General features: G+C 32.4%; 4 protein-coding genes across 5 annotated transcripts in view; 2 read left to right on the top strand and 2 right to left on the bottom strand.

The window, feature by feature from the left end:
• Positions 1–11486, top strand: part of LOC110994704 (aryl hydrocarbon receptor) — an 84179-nt gene extending 72693 nt beyond the window's left edge. Inside the window, exons 4-9 of the mRNA XM_022261510.2 lie at positions 733–822; positions 4680–4889; positions 5154–5341; positions 6317–6423; positions 7271–7412; positions 7962–11486. Of these exons, the coding sequence (XP_022117202.2) occupies positions 733–822; positions 4680–4889; positions 5154–5341; positions 6317–6423; positions 7271–7412; positions 7962–8703 (1479 nt within the window). The 3' untranslated portion in view covers positions 8704–11486. The remainder of the gene's footprint in view (positions 1–732; positions 823–4679; positions 4890–5153; positions 5342–6316; positions 6424–7270; positions 7413–7961) is intronic.
• Positions 11487–14585: 3099 nt separating this feature from the next.
• Positions 14586–19517, top strand: LOC110994705. Its single transcript, XM_022261511.2, has 2 exons — positions 14586–14671; positions 18452–19517. Exons 1-2 carry the CDS (start codon positions 14636–14638, stop codon positions 19511–19513), a joined length of 1098 nt encoding a protein of 365 aa, XP_022117203.2. The 5' UTR covers positions 14586–14635; the 3' UTR covers positions 19514–19517.
• A 123-nt stretch (positions 19518–19640) lies between these two features.
• On the bottom strand, positions 19641–21423 carry LOC110994706 (tol-Pal system protein TolA-like). The gene is made up of 3 exons (XM_022261512.2): positions 21037–21423; positions 20745–20948; positions 19641–20195 (listed from the first exon to the last, which is right to left on the bottom strand). The coding sequence occupies exons 1-3, from the start codon at positions 21280–21282 to the stop codon at positions 19893–19895; spliced, it is 753 nt and encodes a 250-aa protein (XP_022117204.2). The 5' UTR covers positions 21283–21423; the 3' UTR covers positions 19641–19892.
• A 2579-nt stretch (positions 21424–24002) lies between these two features.
• LOC110994713 overlaps positions 24003–26941 on the bottom strand; it is a 41288-nt gene continuing 38349 nt past the window's right edge. For both annotated transcript variants that reach the window (XM_022261519.2, XM_022261520.2), the window contains 3 exons: positions 25972–26146; positions 25389–25614; positions 24003–25035 (listed from right to left, as the gene is read on the bottom strand). In XM_022261519.2, coding sequence (XP_022117211.2) covers positions 24401–25035; positions 25389–25614; positions 25972–26146 — 1036 coding nt within the window. In that variant the 3' untranslated portion in view covers positions 24003–24400. The remainder of the gene's footprint in view (positions 25036–25388; positions 25615–25971; positions 26147–26941) is intronic.

Genomic DNA, 26941 nt, shown 5'->3' with positions numbered 1-26941 from the left:
ACGATTAAATTAAAATCGTATCGCATATCTTAAACGCAGTGCGCTGGCGCAACGTGAAATATTGTGGAGGTTTTATTTATAGCCTACAGCACCTATAGATTTATTGTCGAGCGATTTATGAACCGGCGGAGATGTCAATGAGAGCATTGCATGTAATTTGCTACTAGGCTTACCGAAACTTTTATGACTTATCGACTTATTGCAGAAATAAAGATACAACTGTATTTAGAGAGTCCAATAAATTTAGTAAAATTAATAATTATATATTATATGGAAAAAAGGTTGAACTTTTCAAGCTCGCTATTAATGTAAAGCGAACATCAAATCTCTTCTAAATGCTAAACAACGTGTAACGTGTCTATATAATTATTATTTTGTAAAATAATTCATTTAATTTAATTACATGAGTGTTTATAAAACACAAAGGGATATTGCCTTCTCTCTTGTCTCTATCTTTAAGTCGAATGCTTAAGGAAGAACAAAAGTTTTTGAAATTATGCCTTTTGGCGCGCTAGGGAAAAATGATGAGAGTAAATTTATGCGCACACCGTCACAAAAAAACCGACACCCTGAAGTTGGCAATAGTCAACATTTTAGAATTTTCTATTGTTAGTGTCGTTGATAAGTAGAATTAGGCGAAACAAAATTTTTGAAAATATTTTTATCATTCGCCAAAGAAATTAATAAATACATAAGTACACACGTTTTTATTAATTATTATTAAATTTTCAGGCACTCAACGGCTTCCTTATGATCCTGACGTGTGAGGGTGAGGTGTTCTTTGCGACGCACAGCATCGAGAGCTATTTAGGATTCCATCAGGTTTGTTATATTGTTATTACAGAGACAAATAAATAATGTATGTAATACTTAATAATATGAATATGTACCGTGTAAGCCTTAAAATTACTTTAAATATGTGCGGTAAAGTTTAGTATAATGAAATATATACACCATTACATTTCCCATAAAATGTAAATTAATACTGTTTTCGTACTGTCAAGTATTTCTTTATCTGTTAAAGAAACAGTTCATAGAATTTTTGTACACAATAATACAAAGGGTCTGTTTCACAATGTCCGGATAAGTTCCAAATAAGCTATTTATTACTTATTGGTAGGATAAATAGTATTTTTGCGTTTCACGACTGTCAGATAGCGCTTTTCGTCATGAAACGCGAAGTGTGTATTTGGAAATTTTATCTTTCGAATAATTTATGTGTTGCATAGCTATTTGGTACTTTGTCCATAAATTGTGAAACAGGCCCAAAGTGATCTAAATAGAGACGAAATATTGACGGGACGTAAAATTACTAATGAAATGTTAGTATGGAGGACATAAGCTATTCTTGAGTATATATAGAACTTTGCATACGTACGATATACACTCTGAGATCTATTCAAATTATATGGAAAATATCCGCTAAAAAATTATCGTATTGCCGTAACAAATATTTGAGAAAAATTTCGTTTTTATTTTAATAAAGTTCTTTTCACACGTTGTTATTTCTTCTATTTCATGACAATATGTAAATATTTTCATAATTACCACCACGAATTTCACCCTGAACGATAAAACTGGCGATTTAATACGTTAAGACCCAGTACTTATCGAAGTAATTAATATTTTTATGAAGTACGTAACCGACCCGCTGCGATATTATTTATTTGATTAATAATATAGCACTTTCGCGTTGTTATATGAAATTAAGATATTTGAATAATTAATTAATATAGGAGAAATTTCGAGGGCGTTTTTCGTATAGATGAGGATTTTTAAATATCCAAAAATACTAAATCAGTTTAACTATACTGTTTTAATTGTTGAATGTAATGTATCCGTTATCTCTTTTTATCAAATTCTGTTCATCTGGTGATGAAAGGAGAGGGATAACGATATTTATGTTTAAGGGTAAGCTCATTGTAAAACCTCTCCGGTTTAACTCAAATTCGTTAAAATAGGTAGGGTTCAAAACCTTGACATAATAAGACGTACTAGTTAATAAATAAACCCATTTTTTGTTTTTATAATATTCTCCTTCATATGTCTAATTACTATGAAATTGAACAAAATTGGATTTCAAATACTTCGTCATCTATTATATAAAGAAAGCCTTGAGTCACAGGCATTTGAGTACGTCACCTCCATTTCCTAGTTAAGAAATCCATAATGAGCCGAACAAAAAACTTGGCATTATAAGTCGTTAACCCTCCGCATTACGGCTAATAAAGCAGAAATGAATTATGACTATCACAAGAAACCCCAAGTTTGGCCCACTCCCAACCCTAGCCATAAAACTTTCAGTTCACAATCGTATAAATTTTATTCAACCCCAGGTTTGCTTTTGTTTTGTGTCGAATCTAAAATTTTACCTGCAACATAAGGGCAAAGAATAATTTCACAGATATTGTACTGTTATGTTTTCGGGAACTCCGATATTTATGCTCCTGAACGTTCGCATTTGCACATTTGTACAGAAACTCCCAAAAACAGTGTAAGAATAAACTAAGGAGCCTTAGTTTCTGTCAAACTTACTGGTTGTATAAAAATCAGTAAATTATGTATGTTTTATACAATGTATTCGTTTTAAGACACTTTGATTTAAACAAGAGAGCAATTAGCTTCATCCTATTATGGCTTCATTCTAGGCCGATTTATTCAAAAGTTCACTACTTACGTCCATGTTATTAACTTTTGTATGGATTCTTTGTTATATCAATCAAAATTATGTAAAACAGAAAGAACAGTATAATTTTTTTTAAAAGCAACTACTCCTTTTGCAACTTTAACTATGTCAAGCCTCTAACAAAAAAATATAGGCTTACTACTTACTACATACAGTCTACATGATAATACAAAGAGTTTCCCTTGCTTGTCAACTTTTAGCAGGTCCCATTTGGCATTCAACGCTTTAATGGAGTATCTGTGTGACATTTTAATCTATGCATCACGTAGGGGTGGGTTGCGATTAAAGTTAATCGATTTCGAAATCATTAAATCGGGTGAATACTTCCTCATGGCACGTGCCGGGTAATCGATAGACTTTGATTAACCTCGAATGTCCGTATCGATTTAGAATCGATTTCATTTAAGACATTGAGTAATGAGAGACAAATGCCAAATCGACTTCGAGCAATTAAGTTCCTTTAAGTACCTTTATGTAACTTAAATCTAAAAGTGTTATATGTAGGTGTAATAAGGAAGTGTTAAGTTAAGCTAATTAAAACATTGCCTCGAATTTCAATGAACTATCGTATTACACTTTAATAACAATAGTTTCAAGTATATGTTTTATGCTAGAATGAAAATCTCCACTAAATCAAGCTTCGTTTACTGTTTAAGTAATAAAATACGTAAACCTTTTTTTAACTTTCCATAGCAATATAGCCCTATAAAAGATCCCTAAAATAAGTTTATTTAAAAATTACTATAATTCGCACCCCTCTGTTTCGAGCAGGGGTCGGTAGATTACCAAGCTGTCTCACCAGGTGGCACCATCGATCGTACTACGTTACACCCTAATGCATAGTTCACCGGCCCTTAGAATTAACTGACCATAACTACTCCTTTGTTTTAAAACATTCACGAAAATACCATACAGAATAACATTTGTTTTCATTTTGATTTTGATTTCTAAATTGAGGGCTGCACGAGTAGCTTGTATTTGAGAATCTTCATAATATTCTTATTTTGTTGTTGTTGTTTTTTTTTCGTTATTGTTATTGATTTGTAAGTTAGCAATATAGTAACAATTTTGTTTCAATATTTATTGAAAAGAAAGAGTATCAGCCTTTAAGTTGCTTCTGCGCGTTCTTTAGATATCTGGTATTCTGCCTATAAAAAGCCATATAATCATACAAAATATTATATACAAGAACAATAAACAAAAGTTTCGCAACAGTTAACTACTACCCCTAAATATTGAACAAAACCAATTATGAAACAAATCATCATTCTCTGACATTTAATGCCATCGCAATATGTTCGAACCCACATACAAACATTACGGGACCCTTACTATCTATGTTAGCCTTAGGTTACGTTCGGTACGCTTATGATTCATTTACATGTCAGTTGAAACTAGGGGACCCAAACTTGCGCCTTGCACAACCCCCATTGATTATCAATTAGTTTTGTACGTGGATCATTTGTTGTCGGCGCATTATTCACACTGTTTATACTATACATTGTTGAACGATGTGTTAAAATCCGTATTTACCAATATTCTTAGTAATATAACTCGTATGTCGAGGGGTCAAGGTTGTTAATAGATGCTTTTTACTAAAATTAACATATCCATCTTCGTTACAGATGATTCTTTAATGATCGGTTTCAAATCGATTTTAGGGTCATTGATGTTTATTTATTTACGGTTCAGTTATGACTTGCTCTTTTTACACTGATGAATAACTATTTAGACGGTTTATCAAATAATTATCTTGTTATTTTGATTATATACATGATTTATTGTTTTTGAATCAGATTGTGCAATGGTTAAGAACTTTATTGTATGTAATTTAATCAACCGAGTTATCCCATGATCATAGATTAATTCTCACATGGATAAAATTACTTTATTACTACTTGATTTTTTATTAATTACTTCTTCTGGCGTTATAGCCCATAGGTAAAATTTAAGTATACATATTATTAAGTATTCTTAATTACCTAATTTCCAGTCAGATATTGTCCACCAATCGGTGTACGAGCTGGTACATTCCGAAGATCGGGAAGAACTTCAGAGGCAGCTATTATGGAATTCATTTCTTCAGCCGGAAGTCAATAATTTGACCCTTCAAGACGTCTTGAGGCCTGAGAGGGCTCATCTACTTGAAAGAAGTTTTACAGTGCGGTTTAGGTGTTTACTGGATAATACGAGTGGATTTCTTGTAAGTAAATATAATACGTGCTATAACATAAAGTAGATATATCTATTTTTGAGTCACATCAGGTTTAAAACCCGGTTGGACAGGAATTATGTAGTTATAAATTTTGAACTCAAATGAACGAACTAGTAGTAAACCATAGTTTAACTTTTTTCATTTGTTATATGGATGTTATATTATGGGAGAACTGTAATGAAATATTGTACAAATCAACAAACATGGCGTGTTAAGATTAAACTTCATATTCTAAACTCAAATCCTTTTCAGAGGTTAGACATCCGAGGAAGAATAAAGGTACTGCATGGTCAGAATAAAAAAACTGAAGACCCGCCTTTAGCACTATTCGCAATATGCGCACCGTTCGGACCTCCAAGTTTACTTGAAATACCACAAAAAGAAGTCATGTTCAAGAGCAAACATAAGTTAGATCTCGCTTTAGTTTCAATGGATCAAAGGTATGATATATTATGTATAATATGTGTATTATATTTTTGTATGAGTGGACCAGAGTTATTAGATACGTAGGCATGAACTTTTATTAATAATATATAAATTTAAATAAATAATCTTTACCTCTATTTTAATATTCTTCGGTAATATTAAATTAAGTTATTTAGGAAATAAACAATATTCTTTAGGAATTAAAAATCCTTTTTGAAGATTTTTTTTTAAAATGCTTTCAAAATTAGTTCGTTTCTACTTGCAAAGTAAGTGTTAAGAAATTGAGAATGAACCAAAATTAGAATAGCTTAAATCATATATCCTATAACATATGCCATATTCGAAAAATTTCTGTCAAAATTATTATAACATTTGCCTCTCACGTATCAACCGCAAGCCACAAAAAGCACCGACCACAAAAGAGCATACGGAACATAGAAATAAACCGTATCCCATACAAAATGTATAATTGGTAAATACGTGCGGCGTGACCAATAACATTATGGATAGTTAGACGTAAAAAATATTTCCACTATGAGAATATTGTTTTGTACCTTTACAAGAAATATTTAATATGTACCTTTGATGTCCTTTGATTGTAAACTCAATTAACACAATATTTAAAAACTCCTTGGTTTGATATCTCCTTGGTATTTGGGAATTGGGACCCAGTTTTATTAACCGTAAAATATATCGAGCTTGGAAAGAAAATCCAAAATGGCTATAATCTATTTCGTGTCTCGGTTCTCAATTTATGTCAGATTAGTTTCCTTAAAAGACAAGTAGGTGAGCCGCTGTCTTTGCACACAGCCATTTTTGAGTCGTAGGATATTTTTAATAGAAATAAAAATTACGATACTATATAACGTGGCGAAAGCATCAGAAATGTTATAAATACTACATCATACATTTGAATAAGCCCCTTACTAGGTCTAATCTAAAAGTGTTTACTGAAACAAAAGGGTTGTAATACATTATAATTGTTTCAGAGGGAAAATGCTTCTAGGATATACAGATGCGGAGCTTGCAAATATGGGTGGTTATGATTTAGTACATTACGACGACCTGGCATACGTTGCGAGTGCGCATCAAGAATGTAAGTGCTTCTTACCATTGAACTATATGGTTTTAGCTTAAAAACGTATACAAAATAGAGATAACGCCAATAAGCATTTTTTATACAATTTCCAGTGGCATAACAATGATGTTACGAGCAACCAGGAGGCTGCGAGCTCAATTTTTTTACATTGAACCTGAGTAGTTTATTTGAAAAGTATATTTTTATAAGTTCTGCTTAAAATCTAAAGTGAGAATGTAAAGATCATAAAATTTCAAGTAAATCGTTAAGTATTTCAAGTAACCTAAGCAAAAAGATGTTTATTCATTTTTAGAGTTGCACACGTTAGTGATGAGTAATCTTACAAACCTGTAACTCAAAAATGCAAAGCAAATTTTTTTTAAACATTTCAACAAATTTATATTTTTTTGAGTTTGAATTTATATTTTAATTGATATTTTATCAAGTTTTATATCTAATAAAGAAAGTGAGCCTCCTGCCCGTTTGCCCCTTGTTCTATATAAAAAAAAAATATTTTTTTTTATTCAATAACATTCAAAACATAAAACCCTTCTGGACGGGCAGGACGTTATGCTGTTTTCGATTTAAAAGTTCCCTTTTTGAAGTCTAAAAACCGCTATCGTGAAACTGAATAAAACGTGACGATTTTTACTGGTAGGGGCTAGTCAATAGATTTTCCGGGCTACAGATTCCTTTACACACAACTAATTAGCAATTTCTGCTTAACACCAGATATACCTGATTTCACTGTATTTACTGAATATATAAATTACAGTCGATACCCGGGATTTGAAACCACTACTAGTTATATGCTTACCTTAGAGCTAATACAGTAGTGGTTATGTTATAAAATATGATTTTTCAGTATTGAAAACCGGAGCATCAGGCATGATCGCATACAGGTTTCAGACGAAAGATGGTCAGTGGCAATGGCTGCAGACGTCTTCACGTCTTGTATATAAGAACTCGAAGCCGGATTTTGTTATCAGCACGCATAGGCCTTTAATGTGAGTATAATTAATAACCGTTTGGGTAGTCTTTTAATAACGTTATGAATTTTTAATAAACAAAACATGTTATTTGTAATTATATATTTAACAAAATGCTCACACTCGCTCACACACAAACATACACACTCCTGCGCACATACACACACAAACACGCATGCATAGTATAAGTTCGTAGCTATTCTTTTCAGAATTATTAGAATTTGTATAAATAAAGGAAGTAGCGAGTCAAGTCCAACACAAATGTCTCTGACTACTTACGGCCGTGGTCTCATGCTCATTTATTATGTAAAAAATTTAAGAAACAATTAAAAAAAATATTATTTTTTATGTTTCGTTGGGAATCAAACCTTAAACTTTCGTGCAATGAGGTACCAAAAGGTACGAAGATAAAGCAAGTTTTAAATACAAGCAAATTGGTTATTAGCGAAACATTCTCTTTCTCATTGATTAAGATGAAATAATTACTAATAAACATTAAATAACTGTTACAAATTTCAATTAGAAATTTCGTAGAATTGTATTTTATATAATTGTATACATTTTCAGGGAGGAGGAAGGTCGAGATCTCTTGGGCAAACGCACTATGGACTTTAAAGTGAGCTACCTTGACACTGGTCTAACCAGTCTCTATTTCTCTGAAACCGAGCAACTCTCCAACGAGTCCACTGTAACGACGCCACCGCGCGCCGCTCGCCGATACAAAACCCAACTCCGAGATTTCCTTTCCACCTGCAGAAATAAACGACGGGTTCCCACCACGCCGGCCCCGCCACCTGTTGACTATCTCGCGGCCGATGCGGTCGCGGCCTATACGAACCTAAACGGGGCCTACACAGCCCCTTACGGGGAGTACCCGCCGGCGCCGACCCTCCACTACGCCCCTCCCTTAGACGACAGGTTCCTCTCAGCCGACAACCTCTTCCACCAATACAAACCTCTATCCTACCACTATACACCTTACACCCCCAACGGTTTCCTTGAACCTCCAGGGTACGACGTGACCACGTACCGACCTCCATCAAGGGAATACACGTACGTGGATAGCACCGGGCGGTACATGAGTCCCGTGACCGGTGAGCGGCGGTCGCCCAGCGTTGTCCCGGGGCCGAGTCCGGGTTCCAGCGGGTCCACAGAGCAGGAGAGGATGCAGACAGCCCCCGAGATGCCCCGGCAGACGGTGTTGATGTGGGGGGCCGGTGGGTCGGCTCAAGAAGTCCCGGTGGAGTACTCCCCACCCCAGGTCTGGCGTTATCCATCCCACTACCACACAGCTGAGGCCACGCAGTGAGCTTTGTAATACGTGCTTGGAATCACCAAAGATCGTGTCGCGTTTTGAGTTCTTCCACATTGATGTAGTCCTGGTGTGAGTTTCTTGAACAAGATTATTTTTGAAGGTGACTAGAACCTCAATTAGACGCCCATAGAGGGTTTGTGCAATATTTAACGAGTTGCTGGAAGCAATTAAAGTGAATCGGGAAATATTTCATTTAAAAAAATGATAATATTTTTTATTACACTAGCGAGTTGTTTCGCCTTATTTGGATTGTTTTAACTTGGACAACCTTTTTAGTAGATACTTACCTACCAATGTAACATCTTTTTATACTAGATTAGAGACTTCGCTTTTACGGAATGAAAACATGAGTATTAAATAAAACTTATTTTTATATATTTTTTAATTTTTAACCATAAAAACCTTTCTCAGAGTTCAAGGAAAATTGTCGAATTGTTCCAATCGCCTTTGATTTCGGAGCCTAGTGTACATAATTTGCGATTGTGTTATTTATATAGATTAATTTATCATCTTGCAAATATTTTGCAACTTATTAAAAAGCAATAGTTAATATTTATTTAAAACTTCAGATAGTTTTGAGGGCCTTTGACAGATGCTTTTCAATATGATTTAAAATAATCACACTAATGTGTTCAAGTTACTCATATCAGGAGTAAATGAAAGATTGAGGTTTGTTACCATGTCGTGATGTGCCTGTGTATCTATCGTTTTAATGAAATTAATAGAAATCTATTAATTTCATTAAAAATACCGACAAAAACAGGGTCCTCTCATGTATGTACATAATATATTTATTATAGAGTGAAGAAATAAAACAATTTTATAAATATTCCTAGTATAAAGTGTGTTCTCGCTACGCAAAAGACACGTTTAGTTTGTATTATGTAAATATTTTTATATATTTTTGTATGCTTTAGCTTTTAGTGTTAATGAGTTTAAAGCTCAAATATAGTATTCTCCGCTTGAACATAATCGTTTAGTGCATGAATATTGTGAATATCTCTATAAATGTAAAAGAAAAAGGTTTTCAAAGTTTTTTAGTATTATACGCTGCATCGTTACTTATACCATTTTCTAAATTATTAAAAATTACTAAGTTATATCGGTTTTAATCATATTTATCTGCAGACTGGGTTAATTTTTACAAAATTTAAAAAGGTTTTTTTGCAAAAATTTTACTTAAACGATTGACATCTTTAAGCGCGATATATTTATTTATTTACAGTTCGTTGCATTTATAGCAAAAATAAAATAATAAATGAAAATTATAAGGTATGCAACGGGCAGCCCTATAGCTAACAAGCGACCATTTTCAGTCAACCGAAAAATCAAAAAAAAATATGATGGGGTAAACTGCCGGAAGAGAAAAAGATGAAATATCCAGGCAAGAGTTTTTTACATATAGAGTGAATCAAATACGTATTTTTATGAATTTAGCATTTTTTTATGTTTATAGAGACACCAACGCGGCCTGGCCAACGCATTAACAACGCACTTGTAAATACACGCGTGCCTTCATAAATTATACTTTGTACCAATTTTAATATGTTTGATATTAAAATTGTATAATTATGTTAATATTCCATAGAAGTTTATGAGTCGTTAAGGCTTTATAAATATACATTTTTTGATTTTCTATTGTCAAACATTTAAATCTAAAGTTTCTTATACTAACTTTATAACATTTTGCATTGCTGCAGTGACGCGTTGGCTTGGCGAATCTTCCGAATTCCGACGAATTAGATTTAAGCTAAACTTGTATTATGTCACTTCCGGAACATTCTAACTTTATCTTTCATACATTTGAAGGCCTATATTATTAAACCCAATGAAATTTATTCATGTAACTTAAAACAGTAAACGTGTATTGTATATATATATAGGTTTAACCATGCTATACAGTATTTTCATAGCAATTTGAATTTTGCGTAAGCAGACGAGATTTTGTAGGGCGTTGCCATTTTCCTTTACGACATAAGAAATATTTTTATACATTGTAAGTATAGAAACTTTTTTAATCATTGCACCTGATGCAGTGTAATAAAATAAAACGCGCAAAAATTCACGATTCTCAATTCAAAATAAATAGTTGGAATTTGTTATGCGAGATGCGTTTTAATTATGGATTCCTTTAAGCAATTTTTTTACGAAAAAAAAAACGAACATATTGTGTGCAGACTGTTAGTTTTAATATTGTCTATGATATATTGAGATTGTTTATTTAAAAAGGCAACGTTCTATTAAGTCCCAATATCCTGTCTTCTCATTGTATATTCCATAAGTGATGTGAGTACGGGTGAAAATTAGTGTATCGTTCGAGTCATTTTAACGAATTTATCTTCCATTTCGAGTTCCACTCAATTTGTTATTTATTGCAAACTTAAATTATATAAAATTAGACGTAAGATAAAAATAAAAGCACATTCAGTTATTCCCTTGTATGGCCATGACAAGACTTTCTTTTCAAACTAAAGCCGCAAATAAAAATAGTACATAAAATTATTGTATATTTATTTGATACTATCAGAATGGTATGAAATCCAAGATTTTGTATAAGAGATTAATTATTCTGTATTTCTTCAGAAGATTTTTCATCAATCTGTTGTCATGGATCAAATATTCAACATCCGAGAATTGTTGTGAATCGATCATTCACCGAGAATTGTTTAAATACAAAATTCTTTGAAAATTGTAAATAAATAGATAAGGCGCTTTACGTATGTATGATTAATATTTATACTTATCCAAGTGAAATAGAATTCTGTATTTATTTTAGTTTAGCGTAATTATGTAAAATAAAGAAATTAAATAAATTTTTTCAAGCCACTGATGATGAGTTTAATTTTTGAGTATTTAGGAAATATGAGTAATATTATGTCCCATATGTTAATGAAATATTCAGTATTTAAGTCCCCTTGTAGTAAAATAACATGTTAATTCTCAATCTGAAAATGTTTATTTATTAAGCCCAATGCTAAAACCCTTAAGTATATTATCATTATTACTATGAACAACAACCAAAAATGCCAACCAACCATTCTATCATTAAAAAATAAATCATTTTTAGTTTCCTATAAATGTTGCCTTTACCATGAGTAACAATAACGTTTCTACCACTGCCATCTAGTAGAATCATATCATATGACGCTTATTAAGAATGTCAGAAAATCTTTATGAAAAGCATCTACGTATATCTCAAAATTTGGTAACTTAAGTTTTTACTTTATCAATATTAAACTTTCCAATTTTGTTGAAAACCTCAATTATTTCTGAAACAGTGACATCTATTAGAATCTAATGGAAGTATCTAAGATGATCGGATGTATAAGTAGCTGCCTATGCTTTAGTTTCAATATTTAGCACAAGATGTCTCCGTTTCTGCTACTGAGCAAACAAATTGTCAAAAAAACATAAATATTTTTTTTAGTTTCCTAAGCACGTTTGTACCACTGCCATGTATACGTAGCATCATACAATATTGTGCTTTTTAAGAATAATTATGTAAGAAAATCTTTAGGATAAGCATCTACGTATATTTAGTACTATACTACAAAACCATTCACTTATTATGCAACTTTCGGTGTTTAAAAACATATTAGTTTTTACAAATGCGAATACCGTGAAATTTTAATTTGTCACATAACTTTCGTTAGTGAGCTGATTCATATTTGTGGATTGCAATCTGTGCGATTAAATGTGATTAGCTTAGTTACTGGGCTACCTATACATAACACGTCAATAACATTACCATACCTTCCCTAAATGTTGGTTTCAGGGTTTATATGTACAAATATTAAAAAGAATGCTCGACGTTACACAAAGTCCTTTGTCTTAACTTCGAACGAAATTTCTAGATGCTGATTTAGAATATCTAATAGGCAAGCAAATGATCAGCCTCCTGTGCCTGACAGACGCAGTTGAGTTTTTTGATGTAAGGCAAGCTGATTTCCTCACGACGTTTTCCTTCACCGCACTTAGACAGTTAATGTCCATCCATTCGCCGGGGATCGAACCTACAGCTTCAATGACAGTCGCACGCCGAAGCCACTAGGCCTACACTTAGAGTATCTATACTATAATATTATAAAGAGGAAAGGTTTGATTTTTTGTTTGTTTGTTTGTTTGTATGAATTGAATAGGCTCCGAAACTACTTGGCAGATTTGAAAAATTCTTTCACTGTTGGAAAGCTACATCATTCCTGAGTGACATAGGCTATATTTCATTTTCAAAAAAAATAGGCATCCTTACTAAAATTACGATAACATTAACATTTGTTTATTATTTGATACAATTCTAACAGATGGCGCTGAGTTAAAGGTAGTTTAGTTTAGGTCCGTGTCGTGGTACCAACGTTTCACATAAGTTCTCCTACGGTTTCCCTTGATTAATTTACTACTATGTAATATAACAAAAACCTTAGCCACAGCAACGCTTGGCCGAGTCTGCTAGTTATAAAATAAAACCAAAATATATTTTATTCACGTAGCTTACTGTATACTTACGACCCTCAGTAAAAAAATAATGGTGCTAAATTATCTTTTTTTTTTTTACAGAACAGGCCAGAAACATTCGGCCGCTCTTTTTAAATGCTAAGTTTTGAGTCATACAAATTGTTTGAACTGGAGCAAATCAATCCTAAGAGTTAGGATCACTTAAGTATTCGTCATATTTATAAAAAGCTTTATTAATTAGTTTACTTTTAACAAGGGCTTTGAGTTTATTTACTGATAATTCTCTAATTTCGGTTGGGAGTTTGTTATAAAAAAGAATACAATTTCCATATAAAGAGTGGTTTGTCTTCTGGAGTCTGGATGACAAATCCCTACAATGTAATCTTAAGAAAAGTCTGGTATAACTGTTAACAGTACTGCGACTTGGTAAACTTTATTTGAAACCGTGGTCACGGATCAAGCTCAAACTGAAATGTAGGCTCATATATATTGTAAATCTCACTTTCTATATGAATTACATATTACATAACAGTAAGTAATTGATACCTTTTGTACCTGATCTTATAACAGGCCTAATATTCAATGAATCTTTTGTTTGTATAATGAATAAATTAGATGTGAGAGCGATGTACATCTTTATTCAGATCTTATATAGAGATGTTAATATATTATAACAGAAAGAAGCATATACTTTATTTTATTAAAGTGAGGTATTCAATTGTAAGCTATCTTTCTTTTAGTTTAAATTTAGAATAATAATATAGATAATAATTACACAAATTATTATATATATTGCACACCAATTTGCCTGGTTAGTCTAATAATAGTTTGTGTTTGATAGCATTGAGGTAAGTTTGTTTGAAAGTTTACCAAAACGTATTTTATTTATATGAAGATCAATACTTACTATTGTAATAACCGTTTATTGTTAATCCGATTTTAATAACAGTTTTTGTATCGTGCGTTCATCGACATCAGCGCTACCGATATTGAGAGAACTACATTAAAATTGCTGACAAAAACATTAAGATATCGCTGTTAGAGATGACAGTCGACACAGCTACGCCACCAAAACTACTCGAACTGAGTCGCCAAATTTCTTCACAACAGCCAGATTATATAAAAAATCGCTGTCGGTAGTGGAAGTTGGTTTAAGGGCACTGATTCTGCAAAATTTCTAATTTCCTTATAGGAAATTATGACAAAAAATTATAAAATACATGTATAGTTAAAATGTTATTAAAAATATGGAACTATAACAATATTGCTGTACTTGGTAAAAAGGAAGTTCTAAATTACATATAAAGATTTATGTTTATTCATATTATTTTATTTATAAGCAGCTCAGTATAAATCCATATATTTCATAGACTAGTAGGCGCGAGCTATTCCGTATCAAGCTCATTATATCTACAACTTTCAAACATAACACTCGTTTGTTTACTATGTGTTTGGTATCGTGTTTTTTGTGAAAATGCAGTTAACCGACATATTTTACGTGACGTTATTGGTAAGATATTTTGGATAAAACCTGATTTTTAAAAGATATATAATGTATATATTTAAAGACTATTTTTATATAAGTATATTAAATAGGTTATATAGGTCTTCAAACTAATTTGTTCCTTGTTTTGTTAGACCGACTGAAAAGCGACGATCACCTTTTTATGCTGTTAATATCAGGATATTTTTAATAAAAACTTATTTTTACTATTTATCGATACAATCGAAAAATAACGCTCTATTTAATATAATATTATAATTCACGCTTAGTAAAATCCTGTTTTACTCACGTTGCCTTACTTGCAAAGGGATGGATTATTACTTTAACTGATATCCTTTTTAAAATTGAATCCTTAAATGCTGTATCCTATGATAATCGTAATCCAGTAAAAATGTCAAGATCAAGTGCAATATTATTCTTTTTGACTTTTCCACGTGCGTAAAAATCATAAATCACAAAATCCTTACTTTCCATAGTACGCGATAAACGATAATATTAGCTGTCAAGCAAAAGAATGTTGCGTGCGACATGCATCATTCACTATCTAAAAACAAATAAAACATCAAATCTTAATAGGTCTTCTAAAATATTAAGACTTTTTCTGCTAATTATTTCGTCTGATAGCCGGCACTTTCATTCTCGTGAAACAAGTATCGTTTCGTTATGGAAAGTAATAATTAAATATTAACAACGTATGTGAATAAATAATAACCAATACATTTTTATAACATATAAACTTACTATTTATGTTGGTATTTTAAAACCTCTTCCGATACAACTGGTGCTGGATTTTTACATCTTTTTAAAAAGAATTAAACAATATTTAAGTTTCATCCTTTGCAGCTGTGGCTGATGTGCCAGAATACGATGTTTAGCCAAGCCACCATGACTATTTTAACATCATTGTGTACTATTAAACAACGATTTCTAATATATAATTGATTATTGTAGCTAACATTGTTTTTGACGAATGTGTCGAAGTGGAATATATTCCCTCGCAAAGCTTAAAGGGAGATTATAAGATATTAAAAATCGAGACATATGCCTTCTTATATTTTTTTAACATACTTAGCACTCTTAGTTTTTAATCATATCTATGGGTACCAGTAAATTACTAAATAAAACGTACGGAGAAGATAAAATTAATAATTAATAATTTTATATACCCGGCAAACATGCCTTGCGCTTAGAGCATTAGTTAAAATTTTTATATAAACCACTTGCTCATGTGAACTTTGCAGATCACAAGAGTTTGTACGATCACGTAACGAAAGTCTCTTAGAATTGCTTTTTTTATTATATAGCCCTGTTATGTATCCTAGATATGAACTTGATATTAAGAATCTAGTTCACCACATGCAGGTTAGGTTACGACTTTCAACAAATTTCTCCATTTACAAACCTCAAACCTAATTAAATCAAAGTAGGTGTTGTCTTTTGTAAGCTGCTTTTTATTGTATTTATTATATATATTATATATACATAATATATTATGTGATTATTTATAGTGATTGCATTACAGAGGAAGCGTTGACGCTAAAACCTTGCTTTAAATTTCTGCATCTTTTCTTTTGTTTTTGACAAACAGGTGATTACCGTTCGGTGCATGACACTTTATGGAAGTTGAATTTCCTGTTCAGTAAAATTTATTCTTCATTAAAATGTATGAAACTCTATTGAAAGTTGTCAATTAAAACACCTGATCAATAAATCATAAAACGGCCGCGTTCTTGTATGTGACTATAATTTTAACCGACGTAATTTCTTTTAATATATATTTAACATATATAATACCCATTCTTGAAGTTAATATACAAAATCCTGTTACTCAATACCATATACATATAGTTAATTCAGTAATATTCATCTTGTGCTTCAACAAGTTAGCAACTCTTCCGCAGTCGTACCTACTTGTCCACTTCCATACGGTACGCAGTACTTTTTTCTTCTACTCACATATTTTCTTGGCTCTTGCCTATCATAATTAACTTTAGTAGTCATGGCATGACACGTGGACCAGGTCAAAACTTTCCGTTGTTTGACTTTCTCGTTAAAGCTCTCCTGGATCCAGATAATCTTTGCTTTATAAGCATGCATCGATAGCACATCTGTGCTTTTAAACGCCCGAAGTGTTCTTTTACCTGGACAGTAAAAGAAGACAGTTTTTTCTTCAGTCCTTGACAGTTGTACAAAAGAACTTGGACTAGGGAGTTCAATACAAGCGACATTAGTTAAACACTTTCGTTTTGTTGAAAATTAATAATGAACGCATTTTAAAAAACAAAACCATTTCATATTTTACAATTTGAAGTTTTTGTTTTAAACAAATATAATTAATATGAAAATACTTTGCAATTTCTCAATAGACCTGGGCAAAAAGCATATAAAGTTACCGTTATTTATAGCGGTTGATATTCAGCTATTAAAGTAGCCAACAGCAGCAATTACAAAAAAACAATGACATATATACCTTTAGCTTACGGTTAACACAATAAAAATAAGCCAGCGATGTTAGGGATGTTAAGGATATCAAAACACCGTCATATTTCGTGTATTAAGTAACTGTTTAAAGACATCAAACGCCTAGTGCTTAGCACAGTTAAAAACAATATAATAAAACCGTATGTATCTAATAAGTGCATGTCTGTGTATTTTTATTCTATCCACATTATCATTTTATTCAGTTTATTGTTATTTAGGTAATAGGAAACTGTTAACAGTTAGCTTTGTGGTATAGCAGTCAGCCATTGAACTTTGAGTAATTTTCTTACTTCCGTCACAACGAATATCACTTAAAATGTCATCAGGTATTTTCTAAAGATACTAATAACCTGAAGCCGTAAAGAGAAATCATAAGCCTATTTAATATTCCTAACCCTCGTTTATTCTAAAAATAAACGCATCTGAGAGGAAACGTAGCTTAAAAACGTTTGTTACACACAATATTTTTATAATTTATGATTATAGTGATGGTTTAACTGATCAAAATTAATTATAATTTATAACAACCTTTAATAAGTGCATGTGCAATATTATACTTCAAAATAGTATTAAAGTATACTTTGTTAGATTTGCAAATGTTTGGTACCTTCATCTAAATGAATGCCCTGCAGACTTGACAGACGTTTTTAATTGTCCGCTGAGTGGACTGGCAAAAGGTCTTGCCTCGTGTCAGTTTCTATACTGTAAGAACTATGTTTTGTAATTATTGTTCTTTATGTGAATAGTTACATTGGATTGATATGTAATGGTAGCTTATTTTATTAAACAAACAAATCATAAAATAGACAGACGACCAACATAGAAAGTGGTTCATGGTGCATTAGGGCTTCAAGCACATAGCGATAGTATAGTAAACGAAATAATTTTTACTGCAAAATTTTATATTATTCATTTTTACAAAGTCCGTAAGGTAAAAAGATTAATAATTTTACTTTAAACTCTTCCATGTGTTCATTACAAATTATCACTCCTTAGCATTTATTATGTAATTGTAACTGTTTTTTTTTATTTTTGTTATGTGTTCTTTGTATAAGGCGATAAAGGATAAATAAATACAGTAGAGTTCTTAGTTTATCATTATCCATCACTAGAATGAGCATAACTTAGGTTCCGTTGCAAATGTTGTTAGAATTTAGTTATTGCTATTTAATCTCCTGTGGATATTAACCCCCTCTTAAGTAATGGCCTTCTCAGATCCTCCTCGAAATATGTACGAAGTATTATAATGATACAATAATAAAGTATGCCCACTATTAGTAAGAAATGTACTTATTTTATTTTCAGGTAGCTGTTACTGCATCACTTGCACAAGAGTATGAAGAAAATCGGGAATTAACGAAGCCAAAAAAACATAACATAAGAAAGCGTGAAACTATCGTTCTTTATGATAATTTTCCTGTAGAACCGTTGCATAAAAGTAAACCCAGCGTGGTCTATCGAAGAATATCCCACCAAAGATATAATAGTAAACCGAAATATGGACCACCTAGAACGAAGTATAGATACGTAAAACCATCAAGACGACCCTTAAAAAAATATAAGAAAACACCGCAAAAGTATGGACCACCCACACGAAAGAAACGACCATATAAACCAAGATATGGACCTCCGAAGTATAGCCAAAAACCTGTTTATGGACCTCCAAAAAAATATCATCAAGTGTTTTCATCATCAGAACCTGTTGGATTTGGAGAACCGCCAAATGACTTTTACCAAGAGTACAGTAACCTAAAGCAATCATTTGCAGAACCACCACCGAATTTTCCCGGACTATCTAAAGCCGCAAGTAATTTGTATCAATTGCAAGATTTAAGCATAATGGGCCTTGATACGGAACAAACTTTTAACCTAGACAATAAAGGTTGGACGAATAACTTTAACTTAGATACAAACTTGGATTTTACCAACATACAACCAATTTTTAAAACACCTGAAACACAATTTGATGTAACCTTATCTGATGACGATATAAACGCCTATGTAGAATACAAAAACAGAGATCTCCCAACCGCTGAGGAAGAACATAATTTATATGAAAGAAGAAGGCAGCCGTACTTTATTGATGATATTATTTCCAACAAACACAAAAGAGTAATGAAACCAAAAACTGAAGCAGAAGAAATAGTTGTTGGAGGTCAGTACGCAGAACCACCAGCGAGGATTGTGCACAAAAGCTTATCCGAAGACAATCCATATGAAGATGATATTTCTTCGAATATAGGTTACGTAGATCCTGACATAGCTGCTTCAGCAACAATATCTCCGTATGTTAATTATAAAAATAGTAATATAGCATTTAGTCCTCAAAATCTAAATGATGCTTTTAGTATAATTGATAAAAAATAAATAAGTGGAAACAGTATTGAATATTATTTCTATATAATAAAATACGATTAATACCATAATCTAATACTATATTTATCAGAAGCTTAAAATAATCTAATTCTATCAAAAATCTTAACACATGCGCATGCAAAACTGGAGTATACAGAACTATTCTAAAATTTAATAAAATATTCCGATTTTCACACGTCAAAAAATTAGTGCTCAATTTTCAGTATCTTGTATCACATCTTTATCAACCTTACCAAATTCATAGAATCAACCATGATTGAAGGATTACCACTAACAACGGAAATGTATCCTCGAAAATGAATTCGCTTTGTTCACTTCAAATTATCACTCCTTAGCATTTATTTTGTACAGTACAGTGATTCTTAGTTTATCATCGTCCATGTTTAGATATTTTCGGTATCAGATCATTTCTCTTAGCGATTACATGTTTCTTTTTTCTTGCATTACCACAAGCAGCCCTAGCAGCTTCACAAGCGCTATGTGCAGCTTGTTTTGTTGCTGCGCATTCAGCGCAAGCACATTGTAGCTTATGTTGAAGATGAGCTAATCTTGCTCGGGATTCAGCTAAATTATGACATTTTTCTTGCACACCAGTCTTTAGTTTCTCGAGAAGTCCATTTGCTGCCTTCTCTAATTGAGCTGCAAGCTGTGCTGCTTGCGTCAAAAGCTTGTGCTGTTAAAAATAATAATCTTGATTACTGAGGTGAATGAGACAAAATAATCAGGCAAATTTCATTTTATTTCAACAAACAATTTTTACTTATTTCCATGTTCAGATTAAACATTATTTTTTCTTCCCACAACAAGCAAAGCAAGCTAAATATTTCTTTGGATTAAACTTTCGTACAAAAATAGGTGTACAAGATAAAACAGATGCTGTTGCTATAAAAGTATACAGAGACATGCAAATCATAATGACAATTATTTCTCTATGCTTCTTTTAAGTTTAAAATCTTCTTAATCTCCAACTCTCGTTTCCCAATTCCCAGCTCCTTAGAAAAAAGAAAAACATAGTTTTACGAAGTAAATACTGCACCAGGGTTAATTGTCTTCAACAATTACTAAACCAAATCATTCTAAATAAAAATTAAACCATTCTACGCAACCCTGTGTTGCAACTTCGTATAACTTAATTCTTCTTAACCTCTAATTGGGTAGAAATTGTTGAAGAGACAGTTGGAATCACAATGTTTGAAAATACTATAAAATTAAGTTTGTATACCTGTGCAGCAGCCTGTTGCGCCGCTTGTTGACCCAAGTTCAATGCACCTTGATTTTGATGTACTGAAGCTGTGTTTTCTGCAACTACAGCCTCAGCTTCCTTAACTTCCTGCTGTAGTTGTTCTACAACAGCTTGTTTTCCGGCAAGTGCTGCTTCTGCTGCTTTTGCCGCTTGCAGTGCTTTTTCTGCTAGTTGAGTCTTTACCTATAATAAACAGGTCATTTAAAAAGGACTTCTATGCGATTTGGCACAACACATCTATGCGATTACTGAAATTTTCTGAATTATATACCATGTGAGCTGCTTGAGCCCCCGCGGCGTTTTGAGCAGCTTGAGCTGCTTTCGCTTCTGCTGCTGCTTTCTGCGCTATACTTGACGCACACTTAGATTTGCAATCACGTGGTTTTTGTCTGATTCTGTTATCCCGTGCTTGCAGTTCTCCAGTTTGATGGTCTTCGCCTTCCGATTGCCTCTTCTGGGATGGAAATGCACACGAAGACACGACGAGAGTCAAAATGATTAGCGAACTTATTTTCATTGGTAACCTTGCAATTTTACATTTCCAAGTGGCAATCGTGATATATGTATATTCTTAAGAGGCTACATATATTTGTCGTCGAATATTATGGTAGAAAATAAATTAAAATATTTCGTTGAAGAAAATGGAAACAAGACACTATCAAATATGACAGGTGATATACAATAAATAGAAGATTGCCTATTTTTTTTATTTCTGCAGAGGTTCAGTTCTCTTATTATTTTACTCGACCTCAGGCAACAAAATGGACAGGAGATTCTTTCAAAACTTAGTGATTTTAAACGGACAATAAAGTAAGGTGTATTTTAAATAAGTTTAAAAACTATCAAGTTTAGTTTATGCTTATTTTTGTATATCACCAAAAGTATCTTAGCAAAAATTAAAGAATGAGCAACTTCAAAAATTGACACATTATGTCAAACGCTTAAAACTTCTGGTACGGGGAGTGTAAAATTTTATGTGAGATATTAAAAATATCTAAATATAAGTAATCTAAACCAATTCCAACAAATATGGTTAGATTTATTGAAAAGAATTTTTTTTAATGTGACGAAGTGGAATATTGTCAATACAAATAAGGGTATGTTACTTTGTAAAGAAAATATTTAATATAAAGAATTTTATATTCATAGCTATATTTTGTTTTTACAGGAGACAGAATCAACGCTGTTTTTCTCTTTTTTGTATCAGTACCAGCTGATTAAAGGCAAAATCAATGAAAAAATGATTTGTCTTTCGATGTATGCTCTTGTCGCATCAGCCGCTTTATTGGCCTGCGTTCCCGTGTGTCTTAAACAATTAGAAATTCAGAAATTTTACAAGTGCCTAAAACGCGGTGGTAAAAAGTGATATCAAAACTATGCCAATTTGTTTGACCTTCTGCACTGCTGTTATTGCGGCCAGTATAATTTCCTGTTGTCCGGTACTCTTAGATCATTATTTACAGGAGTTGAGAGCGAAAAAAGCAAAAACAGCAGACAAGAAGACATCACGAATATCATGTAATATGCCCTGTTGTCCCCGTAAATCAAAATCAAATTAAGTGACCTGTATTTTTTACAATAACAGTAAATAATAAAAAATAAACAGAACGATTCGTTTTATTCCTACAATTCGTGATAATTTGTTCACGTAAATATTTTGGTATTTTATCAGCGCCTGACTGCATGTTACACAGTTTTGTACCGGATAGGCGTTATTAACTATACAATTTACGTAGCAATACACAATAGCAGTATATGACGCTTTTTAGGGTAAAACATAATATTCGAAGCTAGTAAAATATTTTTAACAATTTTATATGCAGTACTATTCTGAAGAATTCACATAACCTTCGTGAAAGTAATCTATGGATTATAAACTTTCATACAATGAGGTATTTATGTAAAAATGACAACTTGTTTCTAATTTAAAATAAGAAAAAGATTTACGGTTTTAAATTACAGTGTCAATTAGACGTTAAAATATTTTTTTTTGTAATATTTTAAACAATATGAGTGTAAAATTATTGTGGAATTGTGCGCGAATAATCCTACTTTCAGGATTATCGTTTGGTTTGTAAAAGGAATCAAACTGAATCCCTAGAAGAGTAGCAGGTACACTGCGTAAGTATTCCCACAAACTTCTGATATTCTATTAAACCAGATATTCGCTACTCAAAGTACTAAGGAGTAAGATGTAAAACTGGCCATGTTAATTTTTAGAACCTACCAAGAATATACCTGGAATATGTATACGTAATATCATTAGTGTAACAGGTAAGTAAAATATCAAAATTGAATCCATTGATCAATTACAATTTCGAATGCCTGATAAAATTCAATGTGCAAATATGTTCATCACAATAGACCGTTATACATGTATGGTGTATAATTGTTAGGTATATTTATGATTAACCACAACAATTATGTTAAAAGATTGAGAAAAAACGTGGTTTCAATTAGTATAAATATCCTGATAATTCTCTACCATATTGTACTTTTTCAGGATCCGCCAAGCGGGACTGAGTGGCGTGGCTTCATATGTTTTGTGTATCGCTCTTAAGTCTAGTGAGCGTTGCAACTTTAGTTGTCTGCCTACCGCTGTGTACCCGTGGATTGTTCGAGCGCAAGTGTTCCTGCCCTACAAATCCTATCTGTCCTGACTGCGGAATGCCGTATTAATCTAGTAAAATATCTAGCTATTAGTTATCTTGTACTGTATTATTTTAATCTTCTGCTTTGTTCTACTTTTGTGGTACGATTGCTGAAAGTTCATTATTTCCACTACCGTCTCAAACGTTTTTATCTTTAGTATCGTAAATCGTTTTAGTTTCTAATGTTCTAATAAAAATACTAGCTTTCAAAATGATTTGCATGAGTTGCGCATCTGCCTTAGCAGCCGTAGGCCTAATTGCATGTGGGCCGCTGTTTTGTGAAAAGTTTTTCAGATGCCTTTTAAAATCAAGTAAGAAATAGTTTCTGAGTTTTGTTACCAATAAAAGTTCATCTACATTTATGGTTTTTATTAATGCCTTATCGTCTTTGTGGAATACATAGTAGTAGGTATACCATAGCTGCATATTTTCTAGTTAAACAGCTAGGCTGTTAATAGGCTAATCAATCTAGTTGGCTGCGACATATGTATAAATTGTTTCTACACTATGATAAAAGGGGCAATTAAAACTATTCAGACTGAATATATTTTTAATAAGGGAGTTATGATCAAAGAAATAAAAGACATTAGGAAACAAGTTTATATTCTAACAACTAAAACACCGTAATATCACTTGACTGAAACCTCAACTAAAGTATAAATTGAGCAACTATGTTAAGTCAGTACATTTGATACTTATCTCAATAGTCTAAGAGCTAGTCGTGAACACAGTTCTGGCGAAGGAAAATTCTTATTTAAATTACCTTCATGGTATTCGGTGCTCATAAATCTATAATGAACATTTATAGATTTATAAAGGAAAGGGACCCAGATTTAAATAAATCAACTACTAAATGTAAGCTCCAATATAGAGATGAAATTCAAAATGGCCTTAATACAAAAGCCAAATTATCTAACAGTAAACGACAAGCTCCCTATCAAGAAAATAAATAAGTTATATGACACTAAAATTTACCTATTTGGACTATCGACTATGAGGTATTCTTAAGACTTCCCTTTTAAACCGCGCGTATGATTTGCCTAACACCGCTTCGTCTAGTTTAAACGTAGACCTTATTTGAGTTGGTCTAACAATTTGAACTTTCTCATTATTAATAATGGCTATTTCCTTCTCGGCGCTTGATCTATAAAATCTCCTCACTGGCGCTGCGGTTTCTGCCTCCTTTAATAATGTATCTGATTCTATTTGGTCTGTTAACTTTTCTTCTTTATCAACACTTGGATTATCTTCTTTTTCAATTGTTGGCTTTTCTTCTAGTGTCGTTGTATCCGTAGAAGCAGGGCTTACTGTAGTAGAATTTCTGTTAAACCTATTTGCAAGTCTTCGTCTTTCTGCTTTTTTTGTGGAATTAAAATTGATTCCGGCTCCTACTGTAATTAATCTGAATTCATTTGTATCTCTTGTATTATTCAATTTTCTATTCCCACGATAGACTGGTGCCATTTCTTCTCTTTTATTATGTCTTTCGTCAATGAGTGGGGTCGGTGATGGAGTTATAATTTCTACTTTTTCTGTATCGGATGTTTTAGAATCATGGTTTTCTAGAATGGTTATTGCATCTTTGATGCCGCCGACGTCTTCTGGATTTGTTGGATGGCCTGGAATGTTTAGTATATTTATATAAAGTAGTTTTTAAATTATTCTGCATGCTAAATATAAAACTATATGACTAAAAGCCTGTAAAATTGATACTATTCTGTAAGACATGTATCGTTTAGCCGAGGAACGAAACTCAGTTTTGTTACCTTTTAGAAATATTAAATAAAATTTATTTTTATTTTTTATGTAAACGGGGGCAAACGAGCAGGAGGCTCACCAATGTTAAGTGTTAACACCGTCCATGGAAACTCACATTTCCAGAAGACTCCCAAATGCGTTGCCGGCCTTTTAAGTATTGGTTAATTTTCAGCTTACTTTATATATAAAAATTACGAAATTTATAAAAACCTACCATCCTCAATTTCCTTCTTATACGAGCTGAAGAATGTCAGCGCTTTCATCAGCTGATAACTTTTAGATACAGGGATGTTAGTGTCATATAAGGAAGCGGTATTCTTGCAGTCGACGTAGAACCACCAGTTGCATTTAAGAATGGTCTGGTCGAAGAGAGTCGACTCCGGGCAAAGGAAAGATTTCATGACCAGTCCATCGTCTGTTAATGCGCATACGTGGAACACCTGGAAAATATAATAGGAACTAATGACTTTCTGAGGCCTAATTTAAGGACTCTTACTAGTACTACTAACAAAACTAATTCTAACTATTTTTAGGAGAGACGTGAAGCTTTTTATTTTTTAAGTGAAACAATTAAAAAAATAAAAAATAAAATATGGTGGAACCCAAAATATATTCGGTGCAAATAAAAGACTGGTACTGAAGTCCAACATAGCCATACAAGAAAAAAAGGAAATTAAATGTTATACAAAGTATAACCAAAGTGTAGCCTCGATAATATATAAAATATTTTATTTTCAGTACCTCCTTTACACTTAATAATTCTTAAATTTCTGGCTAAAGTATATTAAAAATCTTACCATACAACCAAGGTTCTCATCTCCATACAATCCAGGGAAGTACTTCTGATCCCCACAGTGGAAGTTGGTGTCAGGAAGGTCCACTTTGGTCTGGAAGTGGTCATCAAAGTTCTTCTCGTAACCAACAGGATAATACTCTCTTGGGGCATTCATTACCTTCCCTAACGTTGGGTTCCTGAACAGAAAGAAATATTCTTTGCACCACCATGATATATATTTACTATAGCGGCATCTATCGGATTCAACTAAAACTACATATAGTCTTGTGTAAATCTGGCGCTATCTACCAGTACAAGTCAAAATCGTTACAATGGCAAAGGGCCAAAAATTTATACAATACTAGCAGACTCGGCCAAGCGTTGCTGTGGCTAAGGTTTTTGTTATATTACATAGTAGTAAATTAATCAAGGGAGACCGTAGGAGAACTTATGTGAAACGTTGGTACCACGACACGGACCTAAACTAAATTACCTTTAACTCAGCGCCATCTGTTAGAATTCTATCAAATAATAAACAAATAATTTGCAATAAAATACTAATAATAATAATAATTGCGACTAGGTATAATAAAAGATCTTACCTATCCTATCTCTCAAGTTGGATCGAACTGCACATGGTGTGCGAATTTTATTATAATCGGTTAAGTGGTTTAGGAGTCCATTGAGGACAAACATTGTGACACGAGATTTATATATATTAAGATTTATTTATTCATAACATGGGCCACTATTTCAGAAAATGCCTCAATTTCATGAACTGGTTCTACTGTTAAATTAAATTCTAATTAACTCGTGGTTACTTTTAAATTCATTAATTTGTAAAAACTATATTTGCAGAAAACGACAACTTATTAATTCATGAAATACCGGTGGTGTGAATGGAAATAATTTTTTTAAAATTAAGTTTTTTATAACTAAATGTTAATTAAACTCTCTTACATTTATAAAAAAACGCATACAATTTGGACATC

Source organism: Pieris rapae, chromosome 6 (assembly GCF_905147795.1).
Source record: "Pieris rapae chromosome 6, ilPieRapa1.1, whole genome shotgun sequence".
NCBI classification, from domain to species: Eukaryota; Metazoa; Arthropoda; class Insecta; order Lepidoptera; family Pieridae; genus Pieris; species Pieris rapae.
Note: the sequence above shows the minus strand (reverse complement) of the source record. Positions and strands in the feature narration are given on the sequence as shown.

Bases quoted from the DNA above. Each gene is read 5' to 3' on its own strand.
- LOC110994705 (XM_022261511.2), top strand. From the start codon at position 14,636: ATGCAGTTAACCGACATATTTTACGTGACGTTATTG. The intron at 14,672-18,451 runs GTAAGATATTTT...TTTTATTTTCAG, and splicing joins TATTTTACGTGACGTTATTG to GTAGCTGTTACTGCATCACT.
- LOC110994706 (XM_022261512.2), bottom strand. From the start codon at position 21,282: ATGAAAATAAGTTCGCTAATCATTTTGACTCTCGTCGTGTCTTCGTGT. The intron at 20,949-21,036 runs GTATATAATTCA...TGTTTATTATAG, and splicing joins GGGCTCAAGCAGCTCACATG to GTAAAGACTCAACTAGCAGA. The intron at 20,196-20,744 runs GTATACAAACTT...TATTTTTAACAG, and splicing joins CGCAACAGGCTGCTGCACAG to CACAAGCTTTTGACGCAAGC.